The sequence below is a fragment of the Marmota marmota genome, unplaced genomic scaffold (genome assembly GCF_001458135.2).
Source record: "Marmota marmota marmota unplaced genomic scaffold, marMar, whole genome shotgun sequence".
NCBI classification, from domain to species: Eukaryota; Metazoa; Chordata; class Mammalia; order Rodentia; family Sciuridae; genus Marmota; species Marmota marmota.
In genome coordinates, this window is record NW_025999949.1 from 37,456,343 (window position 1) to 37,468,166 (window position 11,824).

The 11,824-nt window shown below is 55.8% G+C and overlaps 1 protein-coding gene and 1 long non-coding RNA gene across 3 annotated transcripts in view; one reads left to right on the plus strand and one right to left on the minus strand.

Moving 5' to 3' along the window:
• The first annotated feature begins 63 nt into the window (after positions 1-63).
• On the plus strand, positions 64-7,170 carry LOC125616571. Of its 2 annotated transcripts, none has more exons than XR_007347289.1 (4): positions 64-369; positions 5,375-5,504; positions 5,719-5,877; positions 5,972-7,170. It is a non-coding gene; the product is annotated as an uncharacterized LOC125616571 (long non-coding RNA). The 2 variants fall into 2 exon arrangements; XR_007347290.1 differs by having other exon boundaries at positions 5,719-5,797.
• A 341-nt stretch (positions 7,171-7,511) lies between these two features.
• Positions 7,512-11,824, minus strand: part of Eppk1 (epiplakin 1) — a 15,313-nt gene continuing 11,000 nt past the window's right edge. The window contains exon 3 of the mRNA XM_048802416.1: positions 7,512-11,816. Coding sequence (XP_048658373.1) covers positions 9,321-11,816 — 2,496 coding nt within the window. The 3' untranslated portion in view covers positions 7,512-9,320. The remainder of the gene's footprint in view (positions 11,817-11,824) is intronic.

The window sequence follows — 11,824 nt, forward strand, 5'->3', positions numbered from 1 at the left end:
CTCCGGAGGCTCCGCCCACGCCGGCCGAGGCCCCGCCCCGCAGAGCGGCGCCGTGCTGGGGACTCTGCTGGGCACACGCAGGCCGCTGCCAGCGAGTCCCACACGTTTGGGCATCCCTGCGCGCATGGAGACCTCTGTGGTCCAGACCAGGCGCTCCGAGATCCGCCCCTACACGCATTATGCCTCAGCTCTTCCTCCTGCACAGCATCCGCACCCGGCTCCTGCCACGCACATCCCCCAACTACGCCTGTGATGGGCCGAACATTGTCAGCTTTGCTCCCGGTTGACCCCAGGGTCTGCGGGGAAGCCCGGGTCCAGGACTTTTGGGAGCCTCCTCCGGCTGCAGGAAGCCCCAGACTCAGAAGTGAGGTCGGCTCACCCCGCCAGTACTAAAGGGAACCCGGAGGAAGGCCACTGAAGGTGGCTGATAATACACCAGCACACCAACAGGTTGGAATTTAACTCATGACTACAAATCTCTCACCGGCCCCAAATTTCCTGCTCCCCTTTCAGTGCACAAGCCTACCTTCCAGGATGCCAATTTTCTCTTTTCTCCAAACATGCCCCTCCTCTTTCCACTGTAAGCTCGTCTGCAACAGTGGAGCCAGGAGGAGAACACCCCCTTAAGTGTGTCCCCTCTCCAGGAGGAGACCCTCACCACACCCTGTGGAATTCTCATCTGAAATCTCCCTGCAGCGCAACACCCTGCTGCCTTCCCACAGATCCTCCCTCTCACACCTGCAGGATCCTAGTTCTTCTTCTTCTTCTCTTTCTGGAAACTGTGCTTGCCCACTTTCATGTTTAAACCCCCAGCAAACTCTGCTGACCAGCACCGCTCCCTCTGCGCCCCTCCCACCCAGCACTAGAGTTCTGATGAGAACCCTATGGCCTGCCCTGATCATCCACCCTAACCCTAACTGTCAGCAGGCTGGAGAGTCAAACCCTGCACCTCCCAAAGAAACTGGAGCAGCACAGGAGATGGCCTCCAGGCTCTGGGAGTGTCCTGCACAATGTGATTGATGGCAGGTCCTTGAGCCACAGCGTTAGCCTGGCAGTGTTAGACTGAAGCCAGCCCCTCAGAAGTGCAAGTTCCGAAGTAGTCAGCCGTGCCTAAGTGATGGAACCCAGTGAGATCCTAGACGAGGCTGGTGGCACTCATCTGTGCCATCACACACCTCCACTGGAGGAGGTGCCTATTGTCCAATGACCACTAGGAAAGGACCACTGGACACACACCTGGCCTCCCCTGAGCTCTGTCCCACCAGTCCTTTGCCACTGTGGTTTTCATAGGTAGACTTTGCTGTAATACATTGCATCTGTGATTATAAAAACTTTCAAACTCCTGGGAGTCCTTCTAGTGAATTACTGGACCATGGAGGGTGGTGCTGGGGCCATCCCAGTGGTCCATTTCTTACATGCTATGAGGCCCAAGTCCTAACCATGAACGCCCCCACAGTTGACCCTGATCCCTGGTCTCATTTCTCCGGCCCTCTCTGGCTGAGCCCACTCCAGGCACCCTGGCCCCACACAGGTTATTGACACAACAGGCCAGTCTGTCCAGGGTTGTTGCCCTGGTTATGCCCTCTGCCTGAAATCCTCCTCCCAGAGATCCTCCAAGTCCACTTCTTCAGGTCTTGACTCAAATGCCACCTTTCAGACAGGCCTATGCTGATCACCCAGCCCAGCATCACATCCCCACCCTGTACCTGCTTTGCTGGGCCCTTCCCATGGTGCTCAGCTTGGAGTGCCTGTGTTTTGTCACCTCTGCTTCATTCTCTGGGTCCCTGCTGGGACACAGTCTCCAGGAGGGCAGGGTGTCTATTCTTTCTGTTGTGCTAAGGATATTGCTTTAGTGCACAGTGGGCTCTGGCAAGTGGGTCCCCTAGATGTGTGGGTGGGCAGGGGTGCAGGGTTAGGTTGATGGTCCAAGGGAGCTCCCTAGGGGGCAACAGTGAGCTGGATATCAATGAATTTCCTTCCATTTCTCTGCCCCATAACCAGATGCATGTGCTCTATGTGCGTCCTCACCCTGGTACCTGGAAACAAGTCCTCCTCTGGGAGAAGGGTCTGGGTGGATGTTAGTAAATTTAGAATCTTGAGATGAGGTCCTTCTAGACCTAGGGAGATCCTGGCTCCAGTGTGTGGCATCCTTACAAGGGAAAGGAAGGGTGGGCCCAGGCAGAGGTACCGGGGAGACGGCCAGGCAAGGAGGAGCAGAGAAAGGGGTGTGGGTCAGGCCAAGGCCAAGGATTGCCTGGATTGTCAGAGCCTCAAGTTTGGAGGGGGTCTGGAGCCACCCCACCCTCAGAGCAGGGACCAGTCCTGCTGCCACCTGGGTTGCGGTATCCCGTCCAGAGCTGTGAGAAAAGAAGTCTGCATTGTTTCAAGCTGCCATTTGTAATGCTTTGCTATGACAGCCCTAGATGATAAAGCTCCAATTGTGCCCTCTGCGGGAAGAACAATAACACAGTACAATCTGTATGCAGGGATGAACCACACCCACGCTTCTCAACCATTTGTCCTTGTGACCCCACAGTGGTCCTGTGCCACCAGCTCATAGAGGTGTGGTGAAGTATGTCCTTGCTGACCTTCCTCAGTGCTCCAGATCTGGACCACTCTCCTGCCCCTACCTCCACTTCTATTCTCTGCTTACCTCCTCCTCTTCCTCCATCCTGCAGATCTGGTGGCCCCTTTGGGGTTTTCTTACGGTCCCCTCCTGTAGGGCATGGAAAAGACCTGCTCTCTGCACTCCTGCTTCTCTCTTTCCCTCTGCAGGTGCAAGGTTCCCTGACTCTCTGGGCTTGAGCAGGTCTCCTAGATGCCAGGAATCCCAGAGTGGGAGAAAGCAGTGGTCAGTGGATCATCAGGAGGCCCCTCCTTCTGTCTGCCCTGTGGCCTGACCTCCAGGTTTCACACCCATGCACAGTCCCTGCTTAGGAGTGCAGACTGGACTTGGATACAGGGCCAGAGAACCTACCGATTTCTCACAATAATATTCCAAAGATCAGGAACATATTTTTTTAGTAACTGTTAAGGGCTGAATTCTATCCCTTGAAAATTCAAGTATTTGCTCCTTTTAAAGAAATAAAAGGAAAAATCATGCTTAAGTCAATGGCTGCAGCAACTCCTGGGCCAGGCGTGGACCAGATGCCAAGCGTGCCCTGCCTGTGTCTCAGCTCCCACCTAGCTAGCAGGCATGGCTCTCGGGGCCCACAATGTCTGTGTACACCACAGGGCAGATCATGCTTCTGGAGGAGTGTAAGAAAACAAGTGTCTGTGAAAGGCATGATCACCCTCTGCACCAGACCCCGACCCACTTCTCCAGAGAGTATAGAGGCACCCGGTGGGACTCTCTGGAAAGGCCCGTAGGAGCATGTTCTGAGACCACCCGTGGAATACAGAAGAACAGACCCCACAGGAGCTGAGAGCAGGGTATTGGGTGAGGACAGCTGTGAGCCAGAGCCTGAGAGGTGGTTCTGTGTCCCCTGCAAGTGGGCCCCTGATGCCCGGGTGGTCTCCCTGCCCCGCCATATCTCCATCAGCCCCCTTCTTCACTCTCTTCTTTCTGTACCTTGTGATAATTGTGGCACATAGGAAAAGAAAGACTTCTGTGACTTTCTGCAGCTTTACCCGCAGGCCTCCCTATAGACTAGTGGGGACAGAAGCCAGCTGTGGCCCAGGTCCTCCCAGGCCCCTGTAGGTGATGCTTGCTGTCTCCAGGTTGGGGTCAGGCCTCTCAGGTGCTCTGTATTCTCAGTTTCCCTTTCCAGGATCTGGGTCTGGAGGTGTGGGGAGGGAGGCCAAGCCCTTGGGTGCCTGGGAGCCTCCTCCATCTCGTTTCCAGCTGCGGGGGGGGGGGGGGAGCCCCACCCTCTGTCCGCCCACCTCTTGCTCCTCCAGGGCAACCTGACTTCTGACTGCCTTTAACACCTTCTCTTGGCCCCTGGGAGTCTGTGGTTTCACTGTGACATGGCTAGGGATTGGGGACTCGAACGTGGACATTAATGTCTTTGATCAGGTCTGGCAAAATTCCATGCCACCATCCTTCCCAGTGACTTCTCTGTGCACTTCCTAGCTTCCTTCCTTCAAGGAGTCTGTCTTGCTGATTGCTTGCCTCTGGCCTTCCTCCCGCCCTGTCTCCCGGGACCCTGCTCTCCAGGGCACCACCTGCACTGCCTGGGTTTACCCACTGGTCCAGAGGCTTTTCTGACGTGCTGGTTAGACCTGCCTACTGAGTTCCTAAGCCTGGCTGTGCTGTCTGCAGGTCTAGGATCTCTCCTAGTGTGGGTTTCAGCTCCCTGGCCACATTTCAGAACCTACTTGGCCTGGTGGCCACAGCAATCAGGGTGGCTGTGGGTCTGCCTTATAGCTTGCTAAATCGATTTTGGAGGTTTTTTCTGTGGAGCTGTCTCTCGGTGTGCCCTGGTTTCTCTGATTATGTGCAGGGTAGTACTTAATTTTGTCTGTTTCTTTGTTTTGAGGTGGGGGATCTCACAGTGCTCCCTAGGCTGGCTTTGAACTTGGGGGCTCAAGCACCTCCCATCTCAGCCTCCTCACCAGCTAGGTACTACCACTGCGCCAGCTGGCTCTACTTTGTGAAGTATTCATAGGAATGAACTATATAGGTGCCACATGGGGCATCTTCTTTCAGAGTATCTTGTCCACTTGTGACGTGGTCAGTGTCACCTGGTGAAGACTTTAGGCCACACAGACCACCCGAGCAGGTGCATGTCTGGGTTGCTTTACTCCCTGGATGAAGCCCTTGGGATCTTTTTTAAAGTGGGAGACTCTCTGGTGTTTCAGGCCTGGGGGTCCCAGGTGGTCTCACATCCCTGAAGCCCTTGCTTCCTCATGGTCCAGAGTGAAGCACTGCGTCCGCTGGCCATTGTGGCCAAAGTTGCCACAGGTGTGGACTGCCTATGGCTCGGGGAGCTTCCTGACGACCAGATCCTCTGCCCTGGTGTGGCCTGTCGCCCATGTGTGGGATGCAGGTTCACTCAGCCCAGCTTCTGCGTGACCTGGGGACTCAAGGGGCTCAGCACGGCAGGAAGACATGCTCCCTCTGATCCTGTTGGCACCGTGCTGCCCTGCCCTTGGAGTCCCCACCTGTTAGGGGGCTTATGAAACCACCCCTTGTGGCCCTGGAGTAGGGGATGAAAAGGCAAACCAGGTGCCAGACCCCTACAGACTCTATCCCCAGAAGAAAAGCAGTAGATGCTGAAGGCTTAGAGGGCTGGAGCAGAAGCCACACTGGCCTGCAGTGGGGGCCTGGGGCTCTCACAGCCCCCCAGGTCAGCTGCCTGGCCACGACACCTGCTCTAGACATAAACCTCTCCAAGTGGGCTGGTGTGTTTTTCTTGGGTTCTTTCTACAGCTATGATGATTCACTTCGAGCTAGAAGGATGCCTTGGCCTACCTGGACGGGGTGGTCTTGCATTCAAATAGGAAGAAAAAAGCCATGTGGATGTTAAAAATAACAACAAACAACATCCTGCTGCTCCCAGGTACCAGGGAATACTTCCAAAATGCTTTACATGCATGATTTCGTCTGTACTAACAACACTTACGAGACAAGTGCCCCTGTTGTGCCATTTGACATAAAAGGAAACTGAGACATCAATGAATCATGTGACTAACCAGAGTGTGGCCCTCAAGGGGTGGAGTCAGGTCTGGATATAGCAGTGTGGTCCTGCGGCCTTGACCTTCCCCTTTACCCAGGACTCCTTTGGATGTGGAGTTCAGGATGGAGATTTTGTCAAGGGATCCCAGAGGTCTCAGATCCATTCTGGCTTGATCAGTAAGTGTGGGAACTAAAGGGTGCACGTGAGTGTGGCCTGGTGTCCTTCCCTGCCCTGCTGGCCGCACATGCTCATTGAGGTGAGTGTGCTGCATGGTATGGCTGCTTCCTGCCTGGCCTGCTATGCCTTTCAGCTCTCCAACCCCATGTCTGGTGTTCTCCATCCCCCTTCAGATGAACACAAGGACCTGACCACCATCCCACTCGTGGTCGAGCAGCCCAGGAAACGTCACCCATTTGCCATTCAGAAGTCGTCCACACAGCCAGCAGAGGGGGCCATGGCAGCACAGCACCCCAGGTCATCACACGGTGACCAAGTGTCAGAAAAACATCTCCCCTGTCCTGCTTTCACAGTCCGGGTGCCACGGGCATTCTCATGACCCACACAAACTGTTGTGTGAAGATGCAGCTTGGAGTCAGGTGCTAGTGAGTTCCCAGTCCCATCCTGGGGAACCTGGCCCATCAACCTCCCCCACTGAGAACAGGCAGAGCAAGTCTCTCTGGCAGAATACGAACAGCTACTCTGGACTGGAAAGCCCACAGTGGCGGCTGGACTGGGGTATTAAAACTTAAAGAATGACTGGATCGACGAGCCTGTTGGCTTACCCTTCATCTGCTATCTATGGCTTTGATCCAAAGACAGGGCAGTCTCCACACAGAGAGCAAGGAGAGCCAGCATCCTGAGAGACTTACTCTTTTGCTTTGCATGCTAGAGTTGTGGGTTGTTATGGTTGGGACCTAAAAATGTCCCTCACAGGACTTATATGTCAGATGCAGGAACATTCAGAAGGGACAAGATTAGATGATAACGGAGGCTGTAACCTCGTCAGTGGATTAATCCATTGGATGGATGATTTCTGTGGGTTATTGGATGGTACTGGAGGCAGGTGGGGCATGGCTGAAGGAAGTCACTGGGGGATGTGCCCTTGGGGACTGTATCTGGTTCCGGATCCTCACTTGCTCTCTCTCTTGGTTTCCTGGCGGCCACAAGCTGAGAAACTGTCCTCCATGATGTCCTTCTGCCATGATGTCTGCCTCACCTCAGGCTCAGAGCAACAGAGTTGGCCAACCATGGACTGAGACCACTGAAACCAGGAGCCCAAAACGTTTCCTTCTCTAAGTTTTCCTTGTCCTGTATTTTGGTTACAGCCATGAAACCCTGGGGTGTCAGTTCAGGTGGCATTATGGGCACCCAAAAGGCTTGAAAGCTCCAGCTTTGTGGACAGGAGCCCAGCACAGCCCTGGGGGCCACAGCATGTGTTTGCAGAGCCCTTTCCTCTTCCCCTTCTTTTTTTCTGGCCTCTTTGTCCTGAACAGGACCCTGGTTGTTTGTAACTGCCTTCCAGAGCAGGGAATGAAAACACGGAGAGGCCCTGGCCTTCTGACTGGAGAGCCAGCCTGTGAGCCAAGGGCAAGGCCAACAGCTGGAGGAGGGGCCTGTGCTCAGCACACAGACCCCACCCAAACCTGGGGCTCACTCCTAAGCTGAGCAAACCCCACATATCACAGCAAAAGCTTTGAAGACAGGACTGGCATTGAGCTGAGACCACCAACAACAGAAGGTGGACAAGACTTGCAGTTTGAACCTGACCATGACAAGAGCCAACCAAAACAGAAAGCTCATGTTCTTAGGAGGATTTTAAGAGCCCACATCAGATTATGAATCATAACAAATCAAGATGATCAATCAAAAAGGACTCAGCATCCCATGGTCTGAAAAGATAGGCAAGTCTCTAAAGCAAAGTCCATCAACAATCACCAGAATCACCATGGCCCATACATTGGAAAACACATCACAGATTCTCACCATGCTCCAGAAGAGAAATAAAACACTCTAGAAATGAGTGAGAAGACAGATGACTCAGCAGAGAAATAGAAAATATGAAGAAACCACACGAAAATGTTTGGAGTGAAAAACATATGCTTAAAATAGAAAATTCACCACTCAGCTCAACAAGAAGGTGGCATTCACAGAAGACAGACTCAGCAAACTAGAAATAGAATATGAAAAATCATCCAACCTGAGACATGTCACAGAAAAAAATTTGAAAATAAAAAAGATACAGTGACCTTGTCTCTGATGTTGTGAAACATCAAGACAACTAACATCTGTGTATTTGAAGTTCTAGAAGAAGAAAAGATATGACTAGGGAAAAGGTTTTGAAGAAATAATGGCTGAAAACTTTCTAAATTTGGTGAAGGATACAAATTCCATGCAATCAAGAACTTTAGCAAATTCCAGATGGCAAAGGGACAAGGAAACCCCATGTAGAAAGCTGCCAGACGCTGTGCTCCTGTCCTCTGCAGGAGAAGAGGCAGCACAGGCCCTCCTGCTCCATGTGCTGAGTGCAGGGGAGACTGGGCTCGACCCTCTCCACCCCTGGCTCCCACAGTTGTGGCTCTTTTTTGAACAACTGGATCTGCATATGCTTCCAAGAGCACCATCCCATAGCAGCTGGTGACCACCATGCAACAGTGCTATACACTAGCCTAGATTTGAGATTGCTTATTTTCTTACTTAATCTCTATATTAAAGGCATAAAGTTCTATGGATGAACCTTCAAAATTCTGAAATGAAAAACAAGAGTTCTTGGGGCTGGGGTTGTAGAACGCTTCCTTGCATGTGTGAGGAACTGGGTCCGAACCTCAGCACCATATACAAATAAATGAACAAAATAAAGATATTGTGTCCAACTACAACTAGAAAATATTAAATGGGAAAAAAAGAGTTCTTGCTCTCATCCTCTCACTGTATGGTGTCCTATGCCATCTCACCACTCCACCAGTAATAAGGATGTAGCCTCTCAACTTGACCTTCAGAAATATGAGCTGAAATAAACTTCTGTTATTTAATAATAGTAAAAAAACAAACAAACATGAAACTTCTCCATACATAAATATTCCCTTGCAAATTATACTCCTGGGAATGCACCAGTTCCAAGCAGGTCACTAGTTGTACTTTGGTGGAACCAGCAAGCTGGGCTGAGAGATCAAGGTAAGTTGGTGTCCACTTTCTACCACAATGAGAAGGAAAGACAATGCACCAGGACCTCCACCAACCACAGACACTTATCTGAGATGTTACAGGATGGGAATGACATCAAGCAAAACATCCAGTTGATTCAAAGCAGAGTAGAGGAGTAACACATGGACTAGAGCAAATCAGCAAGAGCACTTCAGTGTGTACACAGAGAGGCAAAAAATCCTCACCTCCATTCTACCTGAAGCAGCTAAAGGAGGGAGGATTACAAAGAGTCAGGCAACTAAAAAACACTGAAGGGCACAAGGGAATAAATGAGAAATTGTCAGAAATAATGCCAAAAAAATCAGAAAAGAGACCGCAAAGCAAATGAATGGACACAAAATCAGAAAACAAAGAAGGCATAAACACAAAGGAAAAAAGACTGGCCAGAAAAAGGACGTCAACTTAAAAAAAAAAATGGAACAATCAGAGGCAAAAGTAAACAATTACTTTAAGTCGCAAGAAACATTCAGAAAGGGACAAAAACAAATCTATTAAACATCAATTAGATACAAGAAGAAACAAGAGACCAGTTTCAGGGTCCACAGTGGCCCGTTCCAGCAGCTGCATGTAGGTGAGGTTCTCGTGGGTGTTGGGGTCGAAGAAGCCCTTGGTGTCGTCGCTCGGGTCCGCCAGCACGCGGCTCATCTCCTCGTCAAAGTAGCCGCGCTGGTAGGCCACCTCCACGGGCACGCGGTGGCTGTGCACGGGGTCGATGACGCCGCCCGTGGCGATCTGGGCCTCCAGCAAGCGGATGCCGTGGTCCCTGACGATGAGGTCGCGCTGCATGGCCTGGAAGAGCGAGATCTGCTCCCCGGAGTAGGGGTCGGTGTAGCCGGTGACGGCGCGCTCGGCGGACAGCAGCTTCTCCCGGATCTCGCCGCCCACCACGCCGGCGGCCACGGCCTCCTCCACAGACAGCCTCCGGTCGTGCACCGGGTCGATGACGAAGCCGGTGGCCGCCTGGGCCTCCAGCAGCACCAGGGCCGTGCCGGGCCGCAGCACGCCCTTCCACATGGCCTCGTAGATGCTCATCTTCTCCTGGCGGCCCGGCTCGCCCCTGGCGGGCACCAGCACGCCCGCGATGCAGCTAGTGCCTTCCAGGTAGCGCTGGACGGAGTCCATCTCCGTCACCTCCTGCAGGGTCTTGGTGCCCTGGGCCAGGTCCCGCAGGGTCTCGGGGCCCAGGATCCCGGACGTGTGCAGCTCGGCGGCGGACACCTGGCGCCTCAGGCCTCGGAAGGACACCTTGCTGAGCCGCTCCTCGGTCTCCTCCACCACCCGCAGGAGGATGGCCACCAGGTCGGCCAGCCCCAGGGTGCCTGCCGCGTGCTGGGCCAGGAGCTCCTCTCGCCGGGCCTCTTCCAGGTAGGAGGAGAAGAGGACATCCCACACGGACACCGGCTGGCCCCGGAACCGCCCGGAGCGCACCTCCATGGTGGCGGCGCGCAAGGCCTGCTCCTGCTCCTGGAGGAGGCGGCGGCGGCGGCGGGTGGCCTCGGCCTCGGCCTCGGCCTCGGCCTCTTCGTCCTCGCCTCGGGAGGGCCCTGGCCGCCCTGGCTCCGGCTGGCGAGGCGAGGTCTCCCCGGGCTGGGGCGGGTCCCCGTGGGCCTCCTCCGCCTCCTCGATGATGGTGGTCAGCCTGCGCGTCAGCGCGGGCAGGGCCAGAGACCCCGAGCCAAACTGGGCCAGCAGCTCCTCGCGGATGGCCCCGCTCACGTAGCCAGACGTCAGCACGTCCCACACGGGCACCGCGCGCCCCCGCAGGCGCCCCACCTTGACCTCCATGGTGGCCGCACGCAGGGCCCCCCGAGGGTCGGCGCGCGGGCTGCGGTCCTCGGCCTCGGCCAGCAGCGAGGACAGGGCCGAGCCCACGTCCTGCGCAGTCAGCGTGCCCGCCCGGTACCGGCGCAGCAGGTCCTGGCGCCGGCGCTCGGGCACCTCGCGGTAGAAGAGGAGCTCCCAGACCGAGACGCTCTGGCCCTGGAAGGCGCCCCAGCGGGGCGTCACGCGGGCGTCGCGCAGGGCCCCGCGCAGCTCCTCGCTCAGCTGGTGCACTGCGGAGTCCTGGCCCGCCAGCTGCAGCATGTAGAGCCCGGTGTCGGGGTCGCGCACGCAGCGCCGCAGCAGCTGCATGTAGGTGAGGTTCTCGTGGGTGTTGGGGTCGAAGAAGCCCTTGGTGTCGTCGCTCGGGTCCGCCAGCACGCGGCTCATCTCCTCGTCAAAGTAGCCGCGCTGGTAGGCCACCTCCACGGGCACGCGGTGGCTGTGCACGGGGTCGATGACGCCGCCCGTGGCGATCTGGGCCTCCAGCAGGCGGATGCCGTGGTCCCTGACGATGAGGTCGCGCTGCATGGCCTGGAAGAGCGAGATCTGCTCCCCGGAGTAGGGGTCGGTGTAGCCGGTGACGGCGCGCTCGGCGGACAGCAGCTTCTCCCGGATCTCGCCGCCCACCACGCCGGCGGCCACGGCCTCCTCCACAGACAGCCTCCGGTCGTGCACCGGGTCGATGACGAAGCCGGTGGCCGCCTGGGCCTCCAGCAGCACCAGGGCCGTGCCGGGCCGCAGCACGCCCTTCCACATGGCCTCGTAGATGCTCATCTTCTCCTGGCGGCCCGGCTCGCCCCTGGCGGGCACCAGCACGCCCGCGATGCAGCTAGTGCCTTCCAGGTAGCGCTTGACGGAGTCCATCTCCGTCACCTCCTGCAGGGTCTTGGTGCCCTGGGCCAGGTCCCGCAGGGTCTCGGGGCCCAGGATCCCGGACGTGTGCAGCTCGGCGGCGGACACCTGGCGCCTCAGGCCTCGGAAGGACACCTTGCTGAGCCGCTCCTCGGTCTCCTCCACCACCCGCAGGAGGATGGCCACCAGGTCGGCCAGCCCCAGGGTGCCTGCCGCGTGCTGGGCCAGGAGCTCCTCTCGCCGGGCCTCTTCCAGGTAGGAGGAGAAGAGGACATCCCACACGGACACCGGCTGGCCCCGGAACCGCCCGGAGCGCACCTCCATGG